The 24,474-nt window shown below is 38.5% G+C and overlaps 1 protein-coding gene and 1 pseudogene across 5 annotated transcripts in view; both read left to right on the top strand.

Moving 5' to 3' along the window:
• Positions 1-24,474, top strand: part of ZRANB3 (zinc finger RANBP2-type containing 3) — a 186,212-nt gene that overhangs the window by 146,601 nt on the left and 15,137 nt on the right. For all 4 annotated transcript variants that reach the window (XM_088793743.1, XM_088793744.1, XM_088793742.1 and 1 more), the window contains 3 exons: positions 17,481-17,868; positions 20,507-20,707; positions 24,280-24,371. In XM_088793743.1, the coding sequence (XP_088649869.1) occupies positions 17,481-17,868; positions 20,507-20,707; positions 24,280-24,371 (681 nt within the window). The remainder of the gene's footprint in view (positions 1-17,480; positions 17,869-20,506; positions 20,708-24,279; positions 24,372-24,474) is intronic.
• LOC141572204 (transcription factor BTF3 pseudogene) lies at positions 35-17,610 on the top strand (annotated as a pseudogene). Its single transcript, XR_016019557.1, has 2 exons — positions 35-1,895; positions 17,481-17,610. The product of XR_016019557.1 is annotated as a transcription factor BTF3 pseudogene (transcript).

Raw genomic sequence — 24,474 nt, 5'->3', positions numbered from 1 at the left:
ATGTGGAATCTTACTAATTTTTTTATATATCTTATTTGCAGGGCTTTTACTTTTTTTCCTAGTATACTAGAATGCCATTCTGTCAAATATTGCTAAAGAAATAGAAGGATTAGTTCTAAGAATTTTTTTAATTAAAAAAAACTCCTTTTAGTACTACTTATATTTTCATCTATTAAAAATAGATATCGTAAGTATTTAAAAAACATATAACTAAAACCATATAACTATTATTTGTAGCTGTTCTCTAAAATTCCCTATTGAATTATGTTTAAAAGTTCATTTCTAAGTATTAAGAATTTAAAACACATCTTCCCATATATATAATATGATTATTGTTTTCAGGTGTATCTGAAGAAAAATATACATGTGTACAAAGTTAAAAGAAAAAACCGAAAAGAAAACACCCAGTCACCCTGACAAAATCTTACTTTCCTGAATTACTTGTCTTACTTTCCCACTTATCTTTAATAGTTTACTGTTACCTTTTACTGGTTTTCTAGTGCATGGATATTTACACATAGGGTTTTATATGCAGTAGTCCCTGCTTATCCACTGTTTCTCTTTCTGCTGTTTCGGTTACCCATGGACAACAGCAGTCTGAAATTATTAAATGGAAAATTCCAAAAATAAACAATTCATAAGTTTTAAATTGCACACCATTCTGAGTAGCATGATGAAATCTCCTGCCATCCCTATCTGACCTGACACGACATGAAACATCTCTTTGCCTATCGTCTCCACTCTGTATGTGCTCCCCTCCCATTCGTCACTTAGTAGCTGTCTGGGTTATCAGATCAATTGTCCCAATAGTGCAGTGCTTGTGTTCAAGTCACCCTTATTTTACTTAATAGTGGCCCCAAAGTGCAAGAGTAGTGATGCTGGCCATTCTGATATGCCAAAGAGAAGCCATAAAGTGCTTCCTTTAAGTGAAAATCTACGTATGTACAGGAAAAAAACGTAGTGTATATAGGGTTTGGTACTATCCGCAGTTTCAGGCATCCACTGGGGGTTTTAGAACGTATGCCCTGTGGGGAAGGAGGGACTACTGTAAATTGGAATCTTATAATGTAGAGACTTTTGTTTCTCTTTGTGTTTATTTATTTGCTTGGTTGTTGTTTGGCCAGCCTGTGAAATATGCCTTGAATGACTTTCGGTGGGAATACCACACACCACTCCCTCTTTACATCCTCCAGCTTCATGCATTTTAAGAAATGCTCTTCTGAAGGACAATAAATAAAATGCACCTAAGCCATTAAAAAGAAAAAAAAAAAGCTCAATCTGTTGCCCTCTCTGCCATTTTGTTTCCCCACGTGTGTGTACTTGTTCTCTGCCCACGAGCCCCAGGGCGCCAACCCTGGTCCCCTGCGTGGCCCCATTTCCTCTCCAACGAGATGGAAGAAACTACCATGAACCAGCAGAAAGTCACCAAACTGCAGGCCCCACTGCACTTTGGTGGGAAACGGTCTGCTCACAGAAAGAAGGTGGTTCACAGAACAGCTACGGTAGATGATTAAAAAACCCGTTCTCCTTAAAGAAGTTCGGGGCAAACAGTACCTCTGGTGCTGAAGGGCTGACTATGTTCACAAACAAGGAACCGTGACCAGCTGTAACGAACCCTAATGTACAGGCCCCTCTGGCCGCGGACACTGGCCCCATCACGGGCCACTGAGAGGAAGAGCTGACAGAAACGCTCCGCAGCGTCTTAAACCAGCTCGGTGCACACAGCGCGACCAGCTCCAGGAGCCTGGCTGAAGCTCAGCACAAACCACCTGTGGATGGAAAAGCAGCTCTTGCACCAGAGGATGGTGACGTTGATCAAGTTCCAGATCTTGTGGAGAATTGTGATGAGGCCTCCAAGGGTGAAGCAAACTGAACACAGTCAGCTTCTGAAGAAGGTAAAACTGAAGACATCACTGGGGGCTGATTTTATGCTGTTTTATATTATGACTGTTTTTTACATTTTTGTTCATGGATTTGATAAAATCCTGATCAATCTTGGACACTGCAGCTATTTTTAGTTTTTGCTTAGACACAAATCATTCTTTGCTGCTAGTTAAGGTGCAGAAGGCCTGGAAGAAAGTTTGAAACAAAGGCTAATAATGTTCTTTGCCTAGTAAAAAAAAAAAGAAGAAGAACAAGAAATATTCAGTTTGTTGAAAGGTCCTAAGGAAATTTAGTCTACCAACAAACAAACATATTTTTGTTCTTAATGGTGCCAAAATCAGCATTTCCTATAGGAATTTTTCTATTTATACTGATTACTTTCTGATCCGTTTAAAAATCCTTTTAATTTTTTCCCCTACATTTAGCATTTTGAAGCTATTTCTTATTTCGTCAATTAAACTTTGCCAAATTAACCAAATGTGCCCACTGTCATCAAAAACTTGTTTAACGAAAAAGTTTATAACAGTTCTAATTGGGTGGCTTTTAACAGCTTGTGAATATTTCTGTAGTATCAGCATTTTAAGGCATGTTCATTTTATCTCTGTCCCAGCGCCCCGCTGCTGCAGCTGGAGGTTAGAGCTGGGGCAAAGAAGAGGGACCTTTCACTGCCAGAAGAACAGATTTTGTATGTTAGTCAGAGAATGACTCAGCTCAGGCCGTCAGCCCTAGCAAAAGGAGACTGAGAAGAAGCTGAAAGCGGAGGAGACCAAGTGAGCCTGATGGGCAAAGAGGATAAACTGAGGACAGGAAGAGTCGGAAGCCCCAGTACCCTGGGTTTCTAGCTCCCCATAGTCTTCTTAACCCTGCCAACCCATCCCTCTCAAAATACTGCGAACTCTATAAATGCTTTCAGAAAACCAATAAATGAGGTCAGTTTGATAAATTGATCTTTAGTCAGTTGGATTTCAGGTGAATTGACTTTTATATACGGGCTTTTGGCAAATTGGTCTTCGGTGGATTGACTAGAGCCTAATATTAGAATGACTATGGTCTTACGGGTAGGGAGACCTGTGGTGGTTAAGAAGAAGAGGAAGAGGAATATGAGAGACAATTTCCGTTGTTGATATTTTTCTCCGTTTTGGTACTTCCTGTCTTCCTTCTCTTCGGGTGTTCACTGCCCTTCGGAATGGTATTACTTTTATCCTCCTGCTCTCTTAATCAGATTTCTCTTTCTGTCACACAATTTAGCTAACTGTTAGGGTAAAAGTAATACGTGGAACCAAGGCTGGTATTCGTTGTACCAGGATACACCAATGTAAGTGTACTGGTTGTTAACATATTGACTATTTTGGTAATGGTTTGTAAACAGCCACTTCTTCAATCCCCTCGTTGTACTCTGTCACCCCACCACTAGTGGGGAGTCTTGGGGGACTTCCCCATGATCCAGCACAGCCCGGGGCCCCCAGGACTCTGCTTCAACCCAATACTGCTACAGTTGTTGTTAAATATTTAAACAATCACCTGCATGGATTAATCCACACACATGTATGAGTCACGGTTGTTTACCCATACTAGATATATTTACATGTTTTTAAAGAAATTATTTATTAACCCAAATGAAACTCAAATTGAAGTCCAATTCAAATGAAGAACAAACATCCCACCATCACGAGGAAAGGAACCTTTGCACAGCCCAGGTGGCTGTCTCTTCAGTACGTCCTGCTGGGGAGTCTGTCGCCAGGGCCACTGCCTCAGAGGCAATCCCGTTTCTCAAGCTTCTTCATTTCTTCTATGTCTGAATATGCATGACTTCTAAGTACTCTTTCAGGTTTGAGGTGTTTTGACTTTCCTACGTTGGCTTCGATTGAATGATAAAGTAGGTTGTCTCCAGATGGAAGGAGAGAAAGGTCTGAACTGTGTTAGTCTATATCGGCATTTCCAAGTAACTAAAGGCTGTTTCTGAATAAGATAGACTGAGTGGAGTATTCAAATAGAAAGCCTCCCTCTCTCTCGGATTTTCATTTTTGCTGCTATATGTGAGGGGCATCCCTTGCTTTCGCTATAGCAATGGGAGACTTGGGCCCTTTCCTTAACCTCTTTGGGCCTTTACCCGTGCTCTTTGGCTCTGAGTTGATAATCAGCAGCATCATTTATCCAGCCATTGAGTCTCTAGATCACTAGATGGCTTCTGAGGTCTCTTTCATAGATAGGTAGATGATTGATAGATAGATAGATAGAAAGATAGATAGATAGATAGATAGATAGATAGATAGATAGATAGATAGATAATATAGATAATATAGATAGAAAATATATATATATATATAGATAGATAATATAGATAGATAGACAGACAGACAGACAGATAGATATAGATTAGAGTATCCAAAGAGAAACTTGGTGCATAAGTGATTCATAGGTGAGCAAAAGAAGACTCTAATTCAGCATGAGTAACAAGTCCAGCTCCTGCTGAGGACAAGTCTTCCTGCTTGATTTCTCTTCTTCAGGTCACAATAAGCCAGAGCGGCTTCCATTTTGTTACTTCAGACAGTAGTTCTCTTTCCATTTTGGAACAGATCTCCAGATAGTTCCCAAATTCAGCTGCACTGTAGTCGCCGCTTTCCCTTACTAGTTGTTTTCATGCTGTGGGCTCTGAGTTCAGTATCTCTCAGTTTTCCTTTCTCCTCGTTAGCCTCTCCCTGGTTGTCCAACCTGCCTTACCATCCCTCAGTACCCATGGCTTTGACCTGGCTCACACTGCTGCCTTTGCTCTATTGTAACCATAGCCAAGTCCCTGGCCTGCCATCCTCAGGGCCTTCTAGAACATCCTTCACCCAAAGCAAACTTACATTTTAAATACCCACATTGGTATTAAAAATATACCATGGGTGCCAAAAAAAATGTATACAAGTGGACATTTTGGTCAACATTGTTCAAGCAGTAGCTCCCCATAATCCAGAGTATCTGGACGCTGATGGTAACCACTTTGAGCACCTCTTGTTTGCAGAGGTCAAACATGACTTGTATTCATCTTTTGTGATCGATATATATTGTGCATCACAATTTTAATACAGTTTTCCTTTCTTAAAATGTGTACACATTTTTTTTTGGCACCCTCTGTATAGGTTGGTTGCTGGCATGGTACAAAAAAAAAGTGTGTAGTTGGGAAGGAGAGCTCTTCAGCACAACTATGAAATTTTAAAATAGGCCCTCAAAATTCTAAAACAAACTTTGCATTTTTATTAAATGCCAACATTGTATGAAACATTTGTTTTGTTATGGGGTAAAAAGTGCAAATAAGAAATTATCATATATATATGACATTTTGTGTATATATATATATATATATATATATATATATATATATATACACACACACACACATATATATGACATTTTATATATATATATGTATATATATATATATATATATATATATATAGAGAGAGAGAGAGAGAGAGAGAGAATAACCTTCTTTCCCACATATTGTCTAGTTGAAAAAATAGTAACAGCAAAAAGAAAGTTGACTGTAGGAGCTGTGGCATTTATGAAGTCCAATTTTTTTCTTATCCAAAACCTCTTGTCCCTGAATATGCTAAAGCACTGGTTTCGTGAAGCTGACACACCTTAAATTAGATATTTACTTAATATAGCTTTTAGAATTTAAACCACTCTGTAAACATTATGTAACTAGTCTGCCAATAGCTAATGAGAAGGATGAGAGGATAGTCTTGCTGTCATGGATGGAGACATACAAATGTCTGCCACTGCTCACATCACTTTGTGCTATTGTTAGGCATTTGTCTTATTTACCTTTATGACTTCATTCACTCAGTAGTAATAATGAACAGGTACTGAGTGGTTGTTCCATGCAGCCACTGTGGTGAGCCTTTAACAGTCATGATGTTTTCCCTTCACAGCTACACTGTGACACTTTCCATGTCCCACTAAAGCTCATGAAGGTTAAATAATCTGCCCACAGCCAGGAAGTGGCAGAGTTGGGATTTGAACCCAGGCGTTTCTTCTCTAAAGTCTAGCTTCATAGCCTTGCCAAACTATACTAGATGCATTAAAGTTAGCTCATTTTGGGCCCTCGATTATTTGTGGAATGAATAGAACATTGAAACACTTCAATTTGGCTTAGCCAGTGGTTATGGGATATGTACTATGTACGAGGCATTCAAAAATGATCTGTTTTATATATATATATATATATAAATATTTATTAAAATGATATGAAATGCAAATCAAAGCCACAAGGAGATACCACTTCACATCCAGTAGGATGAATAAAATTAAGAAGACAGACAGCAAGTATTGACAAAGATGTAGAGAAATTGGAACACTCATACGTTGTTGGTGGGAATGTAACATGGCGTAGCCATTTTGAAAAACAGTCTGTCAGTTCCTTAAAATATTAAACCCAGCCATCGCACTTCCAAGGGAATTAAAAACATATGTCCACACAAAAACTCGTACTTGAATGCCATAGCAGCATAATTCATAATAGCCAAAATGTTAGAACAGTTCAGATGTCCATCGATTGACGAATGGGTAAATAAAATGTGGTATATCCATATGGTAGAATACTATTCGGCCACAAAAAGGAACGAAGTACTGATACACGCTACAACATAGGTGAATCCTGAAAACATTGTGCTAAGTGAAAGAAGCCAGTCACAAAAGTCTACAGATTGTCTGGTTCTATTTATATGAATTGGTCAGGTAGGCAAATTCATAGAGACATAAAGTAGATTAGTGCTGCCCAGGGGCTTGGGGGAAGGAGAGAAGAGGAGTGACTGCTTAATTAGTAAGGAGTTTCGTTTTGAGGGCGATGAAAATGTTTCCCTATTAAACAGTGGTGCTAGTTGCATAATTCTGAATATAAGAAAAATCACTGAGTTGGACAGTTTAAAAGAGTGAATTTTATATATAGACTGTATCTCAGTAAAGCTGTTATTTGTAAAAGTATGCTAGGTGCAAAGATCAGGAAAACAGCTCATTTTCCTTTGGAGCTTCCTCTAATTGGGAGAGAAGATTGTAAGCGAGTCATTTTAAAGCAGTATGATAAATGTGAAAATAGGGATATGTAAACCAGGCTCTGGGAACACAGGACAGAATAAGGAATGATCTGGGGCGTGTAGGAAATTTTCCTTAGGAAAGGGATTCTAAAGGGTGAGTTCAAAGAGAGTGGGTTCTAGTTCAGGCAGAGGGGACGCCGAAAGCACGCCCCAAAGCACAGTGATGAGGACAGGTATGAGTTGTTCTGGGAATTGGAATTGCATGTGGATGTGAGCATAGGGTCCAGGAGAAGTGAGTCAGAGGAGAGGAGCCTGAAGCTTTGCACCGGTCAGATGGGGAGGAGCCCGCACATGCCGTGCCAAGAAATTGGACTTTATCCTGCAAGCCATGTAGTGTCATCAGAGGCTTTTAAGCACTGAGTGTCATGATCAGACTTCTGTTTTCAAAGGATAATCCTAGTAGCTGTGTGGGAAATGAATGGGAAGGAGAAGAAGGGACAGGTTCTTGCAGGCAGTGGTCTTGGGGGAATGGATTCTTTTTCTTCCTTCCTTCCCACCCAATTTCAGCCGGTGGTGAAGGGATTTCCTGTCTCTCCACTCCCTCTCAGGGCTTTCTCCCCCTGCCCCTGGAGGAGGAATTCTTCATATGATGTTTCAGAGTCGGAGAACTTGCTTGGGTCCCAGTTCAAGGCCAGCGGGTTACTGTGCTCCAAAGAGGCACTCGCGTCTCCACCATAAACAGGAAAAGCGCCTGCCCTGTCAGGCCCAGTAATCTTCTCTCCCGTGAGATTTGGCATGAACATTGGGAATTCTCACTGTGACCTTCAACTGGTTTCTTTAATACACCAGAACTGTGTACTTTGGTGCTATCAGGTACTTGCAGGTCTATTAATAAAGCCAGTTTCTTCTTATTAGTAAAGTGATCCCTGTATAGGAGTCTCCTTTGTCAGGGATTCCCAGACAGGATTTTGGGCACAAAATACCCTGAACTCCTACCCGTGGTAGTGGTAATGGGGGGGGGGGGTGATATGCCAGGTATTTCAGAGGTAGAATCAACCTAGCGAGGTGTGGGGGGACGCTGTCTAGTAGCAGAATGTTCAGGAAGGGTAGAGAGGATGGAAGCAGGCATGGAAGGGAGAAGCCGTAATCAGAGGCATGCAAATAGGTAAGGGGAGGGCAAACTGAAGTGACAGGAAGTGACCTCGTTTAGTCTACAGCTGGAGGGCACAACGCAGAGGACTTCACAGGTAGTTTGGTAAGCAGTAAGGCGTTGAGAGGTTGTGATGGCGGGAGAGGAGCTGGCTTACGGGTAGAGGGAAGAGTCCATTTGGGACCTCTTGAGTTTGAGGAGCCTCTGACCCACTCAGCTGGGGTCTAAGAGGCATAGGGAGGTTAGGTTTAGAGCTAAAGAGACAGATTATGACACTTAGGCACCGATTACCTTACCCCTCTGTGTCACATTCTAGCAGTCTGGGCATTATATAATATTTTGCTGTAAATTCTAATTGTCTTTGTAAGAAGAGATAGCCATTCCCAAAAACATTTGCCTACAATGCTTATGATGTTAATCTTTAAAAATAAGTAATAACATTTTTACAGTTTGGTTTTTTTTAATCAGAGTGTTTTGCTTGTTTCGTTTTCTCAGTGCCCACATAGAAAAACTTGTACCTAGTAAGGGTGGATCACTGTCAAAATTTTAACTATATAGCAATGAACATTTTGAAAAATCTGAAAAATTTAGTCATTTCTTTTTTAAGAGAATTTAAATTCTTTTTTTTATTTAGTGAAATGATTAAAACCCCACGTTTGTCACTCTATGTCCTTTGACTTGTTTACATATGGTATTAAAGGTGTTTTAGTTCCTGTCCCAATCATCAGTCGTCCATCAGCCATTCAGGAGACCAGCAAAATGTCCCAATCACCCATCGATAACACAGCAATTTTGTTAATTCTTTTAGGAACAGGAGATGAATGACAGGAGGCAACAATGGTTTTCAGCAGAGCTGCCCTTTTATCAAAGTCTATTAAACCCAACATCAGTGTGTTTGTTTGTGGTATGTTCTGCGCTGGAGTAGCACCAGGCTTTTAACTGCTTTATTGGTGGTTTGTTTTTTGGGTTTTTTTTGAGTTTTACTAGCTTTCCGTTTCCTCTCCTTCAGTTCTGATAACTGACTTTTAAGCCTATCATCATGGCCAGGGGATTTGTCTCCAAAGAGCAGTAGTTTTACCATGCTGCAAAGCAGAGCGAATACGTGTATATTGGGTCCCTGAGCCTTTCAGATAAAAACACACATTTTGCCACGTTAAGCATTTTGCAGTTTTTATTCCCAGTACTTCTCACCAAGAGCACTATTTTCTTCTTTTGTTTTTCAAAATCAATATTGAACAGAAGACAGGAGCACAATAACAATGTCAGCATTGTAACTAAAGAGAGGACTCTGTTCTTCCATTTTCCGTATAGCTTATGACATGGGCGTGTTGACTTAACTGTGTTTTCCCTAAAGCCTTCTGATTAAAATTACTGTAAGCTTAGATCACTTTTCTTATTTACATTTAAATCTCTTTGCTACCACACCTTAAATGGGTCATCTAATATAGTTATTCCTTTATAAGGACAGTCATGATGAGTTAGGACATTTGTCAATAATTTGTTATTATGTCTCTTCTAAAGGCAAGAATATAGTTACAAAAAACAAAAGACTTTTAGCTTAATCTTGCTATTAAGTAACAAAGGAAACTGGGCCATAGAAACATTTTGTCCTGCTTATCTTCAACACTGAGAAATGCAGTAACATTAAATAAGTCGGTAATTTTTCAAATGGAGACCTGCCAGAACAGTGTGGGTGCTAAACATTTAACTATCAATATGGCTGTTATAAGTTGGGGATACTGGTCTCTTTGGGGGAGACTGATAAAGCTTGTTCCTGCAGGAAGTCATGTCAGTGATAAATCTAATATTTTTCAAAAATGTGTTTATTGAGGGAGCATTTTATTTACAATTATTTCTTATACCTTTTGTTTCTCAGATACTATAATTAGTGGATCCACACTCACTTTAAACAATTAATTTTAAAAAGACCAAAAGAAAAGCAATTTGAAACATCTTACAGATACAGGAACTTTGCATTCAGGTTTAGTATCAGTGTCTATAAATCTTGTTAAAGGTCACTTCCTTCTTTTGTTAAGCAGACATGTCCCAAACACCTGCAGAAATCTCCATGAGGAGCTAGTGACATGTCTGTGTCTCAAAACATCAAGGATAGTGTGTATTGTGTTAGGCTGAGCTACGTGACATGACACCTTTGAGTCCTGCTGGCGCGGTAATATTCCTAGAGTTCCCTAGCTATTACAATCCATGCTCTTTCCTCTACTCACCTCATCAGTAGTTTCCCTCTTGGGCTGTGTGAGTACTCCCCTGTCACGTGCTATCTTATGAGAAGCTGTTCAGAGCCCAGTTAGTAATAGACAAAGGAGCTAAGCGAACATGCTTCATGCTCACACAGAAGTTACTCTTTCTTGGTATTTTCCGGTTTTTTTAAATGATTGGAGAGAAGCTAAAGGGATCCTCATTAAGTATTTAAGAGAATTTATGTATTGTTTCCCCTTAAAAAGAGTTAGTTCACCCACCCGTGTGTACATTCACATATGAGCCCTCAATTTCTCTTTACCTCTAAAAAATTAAGGAAAGAAATAGAGCTACTCAAACCCCATGTGCATCTTCGCATAATTTATTCTAATCCAGTGGCTCTTAATGTCTGTTGGGTCCTGAATCCCTTTGAGTCTATGGAGAGAGTAAAGACCTGCTCTCCAAAAATGCACATACAATACAGACAACATTTTGTAGGCAATTTTAGGGGTTTTTCAGGCTCACAGAAGGCCGTCCAAAGTCTTGTGAGAGGCCCATGAATCCCAAATTAAGAACCAGTATTCCCATAACCTGTTACTCTTCTCTGATCCCATCCAGCACGTATCATCGTTAGTATGTCAAAGAGATTTGCTCACCTCTTTCTCTATCAGTCATAATTGCTAAGTGTCAAAGAAACCTCATCAACCAACTTCCTGCCTGATTGCTCAGAGACTGCAATCAGAAAACATAACTAATAATATGGATTAGGTTTCTAATTGATTATCTGTGAGGAAATCTTTGTTCCCATTATGTCTCACAGTTTCTGGCAGCCCCATGGCCAGGGCACTAATGACATTCATCATTGTCCAATTTAGCCCTCGTAACATTAGCTAAAGTCATTGCTACTGATTATTCTTGCCCTCTGCTTTTGCTAAAATTATACTCTAAGTGTATCCTTTGGTTCCTGAAATGATATAAAATGATTCCCTTTCCATCTACCCACTCCTTCTCTCAATTTTACATGATCAAGTCTCAATTTATTGTTACCCAAGCAGCTGTGATTTCAAAATAGTACCTATACTGATTACTTCCAGGCACTATATGTAAACTGTGAAGTGGCAGAGGTATACGTCAATTTCTGATTACTGGCAGTCACTGTGACCTTTACGCCCAGCCTGCTTCTAGACTTAATGAGAATTTCTTCAATGCTAGTTTTTAAAATTAGTCATTGTTTAAATAGTAAAAGTAGTTCCTTTAAAAAATAGCTTAATTAAAGAGGTCAGCTGTAAAAGCTGATATTGTAAGGCCCTCAGAATTTTGGGGGAAGATTGCTTAGGTTTTTGTTTTGTATTATTGGGAGGGTTGCTTTTTTTCTAAGTAAATCTGAAACAATTTTGTTTTATTTTCTAAGGGAGAGATGGAGAGAGTAAAATGTTTTTAAAGAAACAAATTCTTTAAAATGTAGAGTGGGACAAAAGATTCTGATATTATCAAAACATTATTCAGTGTAAGCGACAATGGCCTGTTACTGTATATTTTAATCATTTTATTTTTCGTATTTTATATTTTTTATATTTATTTAGCTGTTTTATTTGCTCCTCTTTAAAAATGTCTTAAAAGTATATCTAGGTAACCACCGTATTGTTGTCTATGTCCATGAGTTTGTTTGTTATTTTGTTGCTTTCAGTTTTATATCCCACATATGAGTGAAATCATAAGGTTCTTGTCCTTTTCCATCTGACTTATTTCACTTAGCATGATAATCCAAAGATCCATCCATGTTGTTGCAAATGGCAATATTTCATCTTTTTTATGGTTGAGTAGTATTCCATTATATATATGTACATCTTCTTTAGTCATCCTTTGAAGGACACTTAGGTCGTTACCAGAGGGAAAGTGTGATGGGGGGGAGGATGAAAAGGGTAAAGGGGGTCAAATATATGGTGACTGAAGGAGACTAGACTTTGTGTGATGAGCACATAATGCAGTATACAGATGATGTATTATAGAATTGTGCACTTGAAACTTAAATAATGTTCATCAATGTTACCCCAATAAATTTAATTTTTAGAAAGTATCTAGGAAGAGAACCCATTGAGGGAAGGGGGTAAGGCAGTAAATTGTAAACAAGCATATTAAGTGAAGTCTCCTTAATTAATAGTGAAATCGTTAGCACACTTCTTCTGATCACCTCCCAGGTCACGGGTAGCCAGCATTGTATCCTCCAAGTAGCAGACTGGAGGACCCGTTTGTGGAGAAACTGACTGGACCAAGAAAAGATAATGGAGACTGTAAGGGACCCCCTGACAAACTGATGACCTTCAGTGAAGATCCATCCCCACATGGAATGTCCAATGGCATTTTAATTCTTAAATATGAATGGACAGCAAAGGCCACTGGGCAAGGAGGAAAGTCTATCACATGAAAAGCAGAGACCAAAACGAACATGTAAGCCAAGAATGGGATACAAAAGAAGCAGAGACAATGTAATGAGCTAAAGAAAACTTAAAAAAAAACAAATTAAAAAAAAAAAACCACTATCATTAATATCTACAGAGAAGTAAATAAAATATTGCACCCATGAACCAAGAACAAGGAAGGAAAAATCAGAGCACAAGGAAAAGCCCTCTTGAAATTGAACCTGTATGTCAGAAAATAATAATTCAACACGATGGAAAGGAAGAAATCACACAGAAAGTAGAACAAATAGAGATGGGAAAATGTGAGAAAAGTTAAGGAAATCAACTAATTGGTTCAGAAGATTTTTGCATAATAGGAGTTCCAAAAATTAGGAAAACAGAGAAAACAGAGGAAGAAAAAATAATATAAGAAAATTTCCCAGAACTGAAGGATGTAAGTTTTTCTGATGGAAAGTGCCGACTGAGTACAGAGTATAATGAATAGAAAACCAAAATACACACACACTAAAGCAACTGCTGTCCCGAATTTTCTACCCTTCTTACTGTTCCTTTTGTGTTTCCTTCCTGGGTATCTCTTCCTCATTCCACCCTTAATGTTGTTCCTCTGCTTTCTGTACTTGACTTTCACCTTACTTCCGCCTCTCTCCATGTGTCATGAAATCCAGTCCTATAATTTAACTCCCTCTATATGTCAGTGGTTCCCAGATGAGCAAATCCAGTTGTCTCTTTCTCTTGAATTCCTAACCTGCTTTCTGTAACTAACCCTCTTTCCTGGTACCCACCAGCTTTCACACATGCCTAAATGTGAACTTACTTCCTTATCTCTTCTCTTTTTGCCTTCTAATAAGCCCATTTATTTAATATTTTCCTGTATTCCCTGTTACAGTAACTGAAAATATCCCTCCAATGTTACAAGTTATAAATTTAGGAATCTGAGGATCACTTTGGCCCCTTCCGTCTTCCTCATCCATCACGTTTAATCAGGTGTCCTAGCAAATCTGCTTGGTGATAAGCCCCAAGAATCCTGAGTTCCCAGGTTGCCCTCCTCTTCCTTCATTCTTATATATGAAGGGACAACAAAGGTCATTGGACATTTGAGGAGGAAATCTGTAGCATAAAAAGAAGGTGACCAAAAGCAAACTAATATGAAAATTGATCCTAAGGATAACTTTCTAAAAACTTGAATTAGTAGCCTTGGATTTGAGATGACATTGCAAATATAAATGAAATCAGAATATCATGAAAAAGGAACAAGGAACAAGAAGGAACTTTTAGACATTAAAAAATATGATTGCCAAAATAAAATAATTCTATAGAAGGGTTAAAAGATAAAATAGAGGAAAACTCCAAGCGTTTAGAGGGTAAAAAGACCAAAAGAAGGAAAATATGAGAATAAAAGACATAAATGTCTAGGTCCTACATTCTGCCAACAGGAATTCCAGAAAGAGAGAAAAGAGAAAAGGAAGAGAAAGAAGAGGAAACTATCAAAGAATAATAGAACTGTCCACGAGCTAAAGAAAAAGCAATACTACTCAAAATCGAGGTATCCTGGGTGCTGAGCAGAAGGCATATAGATATAGGTGATATAGATATGTAAGTATAAACCATTGTGAAATTTTAGCACACCAGGTATAAAAACTTTTTTCAGGTCCTGAAAGCCTCTAAAACAAAGAAAAGTTTGCCGCCTGTGAAGGAACATTGTCAACATCATCAGATGTTGAAAAAATAGGGCAATATCTTTAAAGATTTTACCCAGTGAACCTACTAAAGGTTAGGGTAAAATCGGTTCATTCCAGACATGCAAGGACTTGGAAATTATGAAATCATCATCCTTTAACTAGAAATAGCTATTAGAATTTGTTCATGTTTCCTGAACATTTGCTAATATTTTCAAAATCTCACAAGCCCTCTTTGCAGTCCCAGTATATGTAATAGAACATTTTCTTTAAATGTTTAACTGTCTTTCTTTGTTACTTTTTTTTAACACTAAACTCTATTGTGTGCTAATCTCTCTGTTTTTCTCCACCTTTTGCTTAGAATTTCCCTTGTGCATTGTTTTAAAAAAAGTCTTGTCTTGTGGTTAATGATTTCATTCTTTATATTTTTATCTAAATTCTGTAACTTCCATAACTAATCAGATAACTTTTTTATAGTATATGAGAATGTATAAATAACAGCCATATAAAAGTCATACATTATTGAGGGGGGCCATTCTTTCTATAAATATATGTTTTAACTTTACCAATATGGGAACAGACTAAATCTTCTTCCCTCCCTCCCTCCTACCCTCCCTCCCTCACTTCCTTCCATCCTATTTATTTTGGGGGGGGTGGGAGGATTAAAAATTTATGAATATATATATAGATATATATGTGTATAATCATAAAACTTGCCATTTTAGCCATTTTTAAGTATAGAATTCAGTAGTAAAGTCACTTAATATTACATTAACAAGGTTGTGCAACCATCACTACTGTTTTCAAAAATTTTCATTACCTCAAACAGACTCTGTACCATGTAGTAGTAACTTCCCATTTCCCTTTCCCACAGTCCCTGGTAATCACTAATCCTTTCTGTCTCTATGAATTTGCTAAATCTTTCTTTTCTTTTCTTTTCTTTTAACAAACATCACCAACATAGTTACAATTTTTTTTTCTTTTTTCTTTTTTTAATTTATTGAGGTGACAGTTGTTAGTAAAGTTACATAGGTTTCAGATGTACTGTTCTGTAATACATTATCTATATCTCACACTGTGTGTTCGCCACCCAGAGTCAGTTCTCTTTCCATCACCATATATTAAACCCCATTTACCCTCTTCTAGAGCCCCCTCCCTCCTTAAATCTTTCTTTATTATGCAGTACTATGAGGGGGAGATTAGATTTATTAAGTAAAATATCTCTTTACAATATATGGTATTTTGCTATCATTTTCTGTAGTATCTGTCCTTGTTATCAATTGCTGCATAACAAATTACCCCAAAACTTAATGTCTTCAAACAACATTAGTCATGTGTTCTTTCTTACGGTTTCTGTGGGTGAGGAATTCAACCAGGGTAATAATGGAGACTACGTGTTTTTGCTCCACCATGACTGGGGCCTTGGCTAGACGACCCCAAGGTGGGGATCTGGAAACATCTGAAGGCTCATTCACTCTCACGTCGGGCACTTTATACTGGCTGGCACCTGGGGTCCTACTGCGGTTGTCAACTTGAACATCCACACTTGGTTTCTTCATGTGGCCTGGGCTTCCCCACAACATGGTGGCTAGGCTCTAAGGCAAGCATCCCAAGGCATAGAGAGAAAGAGAGAGGGATAGAATGCCAACAGTCAAATGGAAGCCCTGGTACCTTCAAGGACCTAGACTCAGAAGTCAGAGCATTCTGTTGATTGAGACAGTTACAAAGGTCCACCCAGGTTCAAGTGAGAAGAACATAGACCCCACCTCTAAATGTAAGTGTGTCAATGTCACATTGTCAGACGAGCATGTGAAATGGGATCAACATCGGAGTGGCCATCTTTGGAAATGTAGTCTGTTACAATGTGTGTTCACCATGGTATTCAGGCCCTAGCAGGACTTGTCTAAAATTAACTCCTTGTCTAACCTTCACTGCTAGCTAATCAGTTGTGGAGATAGGTATCCTACTTTCTCTAATTAGGAGATTGAGATTTACATTGAAAAGAAGATTTAAAAAAAAAAAACAAACACCAGGAGATAATGATGTAGCTGTTCTTAGAAAAGAGAAACATATTTCTTGAAAACAAGCTAATGATTAAAATGTATCTGTTAAAGAAGCTGTTCTAATTAATGTTGAAAATGCTCCCTGATCAAGAAAAACATTTAAATATGAAAAACATTGTTTATGAACATCGTGTTTATAGTTTGGCATGAAAATATTTCTCTATATTCTTGATTGCCCTGAAATATGAAGATACGCAGTCACCTCCCTGACATACCTCTAGGGCAGATAGTTTATGAATATTTTAATTACATAACTTCTTTTTCTATTTTTAATTAAAGTTTATTGGGCAGACAGTGGTTAGTAACGTTACATAGGCTTCAGGTGTACAATTCTGTATTACATCATCTCTATATCACATTGTGTGTTCACCACCCAGAGTCAGTTCTCCCTCCATCACCATATATTTGATCACATTTACCCTCATTACTACCCCCTGTGCCCCCTTTACCCTCTGGTAACCACTAAACTATGAGTTTTTGTTTCTTTGTTTGTCTTGTTCCTTTGTTGCTTTCATTTTTATATCCCACATATCAGTGAGATCATATGGTTCTCGACTTTTTCTGACTTATTCCGCTTAGCATAATAATCTCCAGATCCATCCATGTTGTCACAAATGGCACTATTTCATCTTTTCTTATGGCAAAATAGTATTCCATTGTGTATCTATACCACATCTTCTTTAGCCAACCATGTATTGAAGGATAATTATATAACTTCTATAGCCAAGTTACCTAACTTTGCTAAAGCTTTCATGTCCTCATCTGAAATATGGGAAGAATAATAGTACCTGCCTCACAGAGCTGCCATGAGGATTAAATGAGTTAATATACGTATGTAAAATGCTTGGCACATTGTAAGTGCACAGTGTCAGACAGAGGAGGTATATGCATATGTTGGTGGAGTTCTGCATCGGTGTATATTTGGAGAATCATAGCGAAATTGAATTCATTTCCCAACAAGGTATTCAAAAGATAAAAGATATGGTTAATGGAAACCGTTCGTTATTTGTTTCATTTAGGAAGAACATGTTAGATTGCTTCTTAACTTGATAACTGTTTGTTTTTCCTAGTTTGAAAAAGAAAAACAGCATGATATTCGATCATTCTTTTTACAAAAACCTAAGAAAAGTCAGTTGGTGACCTCCTGTGATGAATCAAAGATATTCCAAGAGAAAAATACTGTAGTGCCTGTGGACCCTGGAAAAAGATCTACAAGAGATACCATTGATTACGAAAACAATTCTGAACCTGAAGCTAAAAGATTGAAGTCCATCACCACCGATGAACGCTGCAGTCCCCCGCAGGAGAAACCAGCCTGGCCCAGGCCGACCACAGCTCTAGCCCAGGCATCCAGCCCACCCCTTCCTGAGAAGGGCTGGCAGTGTGGTTTCTGCACCTATGTCAATAACCCTGCGTTACCCTACTGTGAAATGTGTGAGAATCCTCAAGGCAGTGCTGGTGAGTACACAGAGGGGGTTGGCGGTTGTGCCATCACATAACCTATGCTTTTAGAGACAACTGCTGTGATCAGGGTTTAGTGTGATTCGTCACTGACTTTAGCTTTTAAGCGAGAGTCAGAACTTCACATAGTGAAGTGAATTTATCCCCTTATGGAATGTGAAATGCTCCCAGCTCTGTCAAGAATGTATATCCTTCAGCGTCTGTGACATGGCATTAATTTGGCACAAATGGACATTTCTGATTAATGCCAGCAGGATGTGAATTCAGTAGGCAGGAATAGAAGCTCTGTTGCTATGGCAGCAAATATGCCTTATAGTCATAGACCTGCTGTTTTCTTTACTCTGTAGATAATGCTTGTTTTTAAAGAAATTAATAGATTATTTTTGTTCAAGTAACAATGTAATCCAGTATAGCTTCTTTGCCTACTAAAATATACACTGCGCCATGTTTCTTGCATGACGAATCATAAAAATTCCTCTATAGACCTTCTTTTAAGAGTCAATTTGATATGTTTTATAAGTTTTATTCTTTTCCAAAACATTTCATTTTAAAAAGTAAAATTCATAAACATACTATACTTCAGAGTATGTTTTTATAGCAGAAGATGCCATTTTCTGATGTTTTCTTTTTGAAATGATTATTGTCTTAAGAAAAGAGATCATTAGTATTCCTTTTGTTTCCAATGCTCCAACTTTAGAGACCGTTTTTCACAGTCACTCAAAATACCAAGGTGACAGTTTGGGAAACTGGAAGAAGTCATCTGATTTTATCAATTGTAGTAATTATACACATCTACTTTCCTATCACATGTGAATTCTTCACAGTATTGACATTAACAAGACTCAGCTAAGATACAAGCTCTGATACTGCAGTGCCTGCCTGCCTTGCTTCTCTTTTAGTTTTGATTTGAAAGAAAATGTAATCAGTAGCAGAGTCTTTCCTCTTTCAATTCTGAGTGTTCCTACCAAAACTGACAAGTCTGCCATCTGGGTGGTTATATTTGTAACGTGGACACCTGTTGTCTATGAACTAAATTGGAACCACAAGTTTATTCCATATACTCTCTCACAATTTGCATTATCTCATTCAATTTCCAACTGCTCCAGGCAATAAAAATCAAGTATCTCGTGACTACAAAATGATGTCAGTTCACATTAACTATATAAGTTGAGCGATTTAGCAACAAAAATTATAGTTTAATAGGGTTTTATAGTTTGGTATTTCCTGTTATACCAAGAGCAACAATGAAAGTTTCTAGAACCATGATTTAATAAGCAAACTTTCAAGCAACCTAAAGAAAAACAAAACACCTTTCGTGGTATGAAACAGTCTGATTAAAGAGGAATATACATTCTAAGTAAGAGTGCTATTACTGTATATAAAAGTTATGATTATTAGATTAATATTACTGCTGTTTGAAATAGTGATTTCCAACCTTTATTTGGATGCATTCCAAATGTATTAGAAAGCAGAATTAATTCTAATCCATCTTAATTTTTAAGTCAGTGCCTTCCATGTAGCACTTTGAGGAAATGGTAGAATCAAAAATGAAAAGAGCAATATTAGGATATTACAGTCCTATAGAAGTTGCTAATGCAGGCTGTAATACATTAGGTAAAATTTAGTATAGTATACCGTGAACACTGATATTTGTCGATATGTAACACTTCTCTTGTGCTTTGTTCTTAACATCTATAGTTTATACTTGACATCTTATAGCTCATATTCCTAGGCTTGTAGCTCTCACTTGTATTCAAACAGGATATAGTCAGTGGTGTATGGAACATTTCCACCTGGATGCCTAACCTGTCCAAAATGGAATTCTCGATTCACCACCAACACCCACATCTTCTCTTCTCCTATCTTCCCTACATCGTACTAAAAACGTAGGCAGCCTCCTTGATTCCTTTCTCTCCTCTCACGTTTGATCCATCAAGTTCTGCTGGTGTAACCTCCAAAATATATGTTGATTCTAGACACTTTATTCCTACCATCCCACTGGAAGCCGCCATTTTCTCTTTCTCAGACCTCAGTAGCCTCCCTGCTATTCCCCCTTGTGGCTCATCTCTGTACAGCAGCCAGAGTGCGTCATTAAAAACTTAGATCAACATATTCTTTTGCCTAAAACCCTCTAGTGGCTTCCGGTTACATTTAGAATCTAATCAAGAATCTAGACCCTGAGGCCAGGATTCCTAGATTCATGAACATCTCGGCTCAACTAGGATTCCTCCAAGAGCTTTGCCCTGCTGACTTTTGCTCCCCCTGCCCCATGCCCTCTCTCACAAAACCCTGGCTTATTCTCTTGATCTGAAAAGACCTTATTTATTTGTTTGTTTGTTTGTTTGTTTGTTTACCTGTTTCTTATCTATCTCTGCCACTTAGAATAGAATCTCCAGAAAGCAGGGACTTACCTGTCTTTTTCTTTGCTTCCCCTCCAGCACTTAGAGTAATACCTGGTGTTTGGTGACTCCCAATAAATGTTTCCCAAGAATGAACAAACACTGTTGACTTTTTATTTTTAGAAGACCTAGCTGTACCTTTTTTTTTTACTTTCCTTTTTAAACTGGGCTGAGAGTAAATAATGACTTTATCTAAATTTATGTGTAAATTACTTGTTTGATTTTTATAATTCTAGAACTAGATAGCCTCAACCATACCCAGGATAAAAACAAAAGTGAGAAAGGTGATTCTCAGAAAGACACTTCCCAAAAAGTGTGGACTACTAGTTCTGAAAAACAAGTCCTTGCACCATCAGAACCTGAACCATTGGCTGAGAGCAAGAATGAAATAGCCAAAATTGAGGGGGAAGACGCACCCACAGCCCAGCCAGATGATGGTAAGTCTTGCTCCCATTCCCAGTGTTCAGATAATTAGCTTGCGCTTAGACACATAATAGTGTAAGTAGATCTGTGACGAGTACCTGGTCTGGCTTCCTTATAGGCCCATTTAGATGAAAAATAGCGGCCATTCCTAACCACCTACTTAAACAACAGGTGTCTGGAAGAGCGGAGCTGTTGGCGTTCAGACGTCTGACAGAACAGAACCAGTACTGCTGCCCACGCCTGCGGCCCAGCCCCATCCAGGCCTGGCCCATTCACACAGTGTGAGGGTGGTGGTTTGGATATTTGGGACGTTCTTTTGGAGGAAATAGTAAGACCGACAGATTATTAACAGCCAATTAGCAGACCATTAATCCTTTACACATGAATTTCTTTTCAATGTCTACAATTAATTGGTATGGTTTAAATTTAAGGTTTTGGGTTGTTTTTTTTAAGAAAATGTTTTAAGGAACATAAGACTATATGAATCAAATTTTTTGTTACGTATATAAATGTTGAAAAAATATGTTGCACACCTAAGATTAATATAATATTGTATGTTAATTATACTTTAATTTTTAAAAAGGCTATATGAATCATGACTGCACTTGGAGCCAACCATGCAGTGTTTCGGATTTATTTACTTTTTGGTTGATTCCGTTCCTTAATTATAGCTGTGATGGTTGGCAAACACCAGCCTGTATGTCCTACATCACTATCTTCATGGGCCAGCTGGTAAGAGGTTGCAAGGACTTTGGGGCTGTTTTCTTCCTTACTCAGTTGGTGACCATAGTAACCCACAGAGTGATGCTCTCGTGATAACATCCCAGACATCGTAGGGATGGACTGCTGAAGTTTTTCTTCTAAATTGGTTGGTTTTAAACACAGATAGAATTTGGAGTCGGAGCCATAGCTTTAAAATACAGTGTTCCTTGAAGACTGTCTGAGCTGAGGGCTTCCTTTTTCTTCCCGCAGCCTTCCTTCCCTCTGATTCCTCAAGGTCTTCCCAACGAATGTCTTGGAACGGATCCTGTTTAGGTCTGTTCGTTTTAATGGCCTTTAAGTAGACAGTTCAGACTCAGGTGGGGAGTACGTACGTCTGTAGTTTCCTTGTTCCTGCTGTGACAGTCCCTCAAGTGCTGATGAAGCTCTTGTAGGAGAGCAGACAGCTCAGTACACTAAGTCTGCCTTGGAACCAACAGCTGGCAATTGTCATCAACTGGGTGACGAGTCTCTTTATCTATGGCAAAAATACTGGCTGGTTAGTTGTAAATTAGTCCCTTGATCAAGACATACATTAGCTTTACTTACATATACTTTTCAAAAATCATTGCACTTTTAGAAATTCTATTCCACCAGTGAAATCTGCGTAGGCCTCATCCACTCCAGACAATGCCGGCATTGCCTGTGTACCTGTGTATTCGTTCTTCCTTTTTTCGACTGCTCAGATCACTGGGCTGAGAACTGCACACAAGCTTCACATCTCCCACTAACGTAGATTTCCATGGAAAACAACAGAATGAAGACAGAGGAGGCACACTATGTTAAAATATTTATTCTACCAGCCTGTGCTCTTTTAGAATTAAAGTGGTGTGTACTATGCTGGAACTGTAGTTTTGGAATTCTGGAAGGATGGCTGTATCTTTAAAAGATGTCATTTGTACTCTCGAACCATTAAATTATACTTCATGGAAACAACGAGGAGAGAAATGTGTTCCCCCGTATAGCTACTACCTACCAAGAATATCACCTGGTTTGGAATTGTCCCTGTGATGCTTTTTATCAAAGAATAACTGCTGATCTTTATGCATTAGTGCATTAGCCATCATTCTTCAAACCTGAAGACACAGTGATTATGAGATGCACTTATTTTATGTACATTAAGAAAGAGGAAAATTCTGCCAATTAAAATAGGACACAATATATAATGATAGCCCAGAACAGGTCATACCACCCTCTGGTGCTCTGCCATTCTTTCATGTGTTCTGAGGGGTTTGGCATTTTCTCCTGCCTTCAGTGGCTTTGCTTGGCATGTAACAGGCAACCCTTTTGCATATCTCAGTATCCAAATGTAAGACAGCTCCCTTTATGTGCAGGGGTCTCCTTTTCTTAGGTCCCACGAAGCACTTGGTTATTCCTTTGCAAGAATCTAAACAATGTTGTTATTCCCCCAATGATACATATTTGTTTCTTTAATATCAAATTTGTGCTCTCCAGCTCTGTATCCAAGTGTGTTTATTTTTATTTATTTTTTTGGTATACATGATAACTTTGCATTTCAATACCAAATCATAGTGAAACATTTTGAAGACATGTTAGAGATAATTGAACTCAACACATGCAGTAACAACAATACACAAACCTCAAGTGTACTGTTGCAGTAACAACAGAACTCGAGTATGACTAAGCTCATGCACGGTCTGGCAACGACAACTACTTCACAACTGCCACCTGGCCAAAAACGATTTTAAAATGCCACAGTTATTAACTATAAGACATGCCAATTTCAGAGATGTTAAAGTGTGGGGATAGTGTATGTTTTTTTTGAATTTGTAAAATATGGAAATAACCCACAAACCAAGTTTGTAAAATAACCAGTGTCTTGATTAGAAAAATAAAAATACGATGACGTTGCCAAGTAGAATGGCAAACAAATCATAGATGTCTAGATTTGGGGGAATACTTTAAAAGGGCACTGACTGAGCCACTGGGGCAGGGGTGAGGAACCCAGACTCTGGAGCCAGATTACTGGGCATAAGTCCTCTTATTAACGGTGTGGCCTTGGGCGAGTTAATATGCCTCAGTTTCCTCCTCTGTATAATGCACTACTTAATTTTGAGAGGTGTTAATATATGTACTTAGACCAGTGTCTGGCACAGTGGAAGTACTTGGTAAGTACTTGGTAACTATAATTATTACTTTGAGCTGCGATGATAATCCTATCTTTCCTGCAGAATATATTGGTCAGTGGAACTGAGAAAGGAGTAAATAGATTATCAGAAAAAAGCTCGTCCACTCGTTTCCTTTTGTGAATGGGAGGCAGCAAGCAATAGGGACTCGGGCAGGTAATGGCCCCCACATAGGTATTTTTGCTGCTGATCAGAACGGTGCTCAGTCAGTCACACCTTAAATCTGCTCTTGCCAAAGTCAAGAGTCTAGGCTCCTTAACTCTTGGTGGCAGGATATTGTCTTTTATACCTAACTTGTATCTTTTCAGCTAATTCTAAATTTGTTTCTTTTGGGGGGGGCTAGGGGGTTAGCAAAAGTGCAAAGCAGCTGGCACCCGTTTAAACCAATGTGCTCCTAGATGGCCTCCCATGATAATTTTATTTCAAGCCCAGACACATGTTCTTTGTCAAGTACGTTGATATACCACGGGTGCCAAAAAAATGTATACACATGACTTGTATTCATCCTTTGTTATCGGTATGTATTGAGTATTACCATTTTAATACAGTGTTTTCCTTTTGTAAAATGTGTATACATTTTTGGTATTTGGTAGAGCTGTTTCATCATTCCAGCCCACAGAATTAAAATAAGCTATTCTGGACAGAGCAGCCTTCAGGTTCTCTTTTATCTTCTTTATTAGAACAGTTGGAGAATTCGGACACGCTGCCAGTGTATGATACCTTAATGTTTCGTGCGAGTAAGAATACTGACCGGATTCACCTCTACACTCAGGTAAGCATCACACGGATTCCGTAGCTTGACACATGCACAGGCTGCCTTTATCCATGTCTCAGCAGAGATGTGTAATTTTGTTACCAAGGATTTCAGCATCCAG

This window comes from Rhinolophus sinicus, chromosome 17, assembly GCF_057876585.1.
Source record: "Rhinolophus sinicus isolate RSI-liver-muscle chromosome 17, RSI-T2T, whole genome shotgun sequence".
NCBI classification, from domain to species: Eukaryota; Metazoa; Chordata; class Mammalia; order Chiroptera; family Rhinolophidae; genus Rhinolophus; species Rhinolophus sinicus.
Note: the sequence above shows the minus strand (reverse complement) of the source record. Positions and strands in the feature narration are given on the sequence as shown.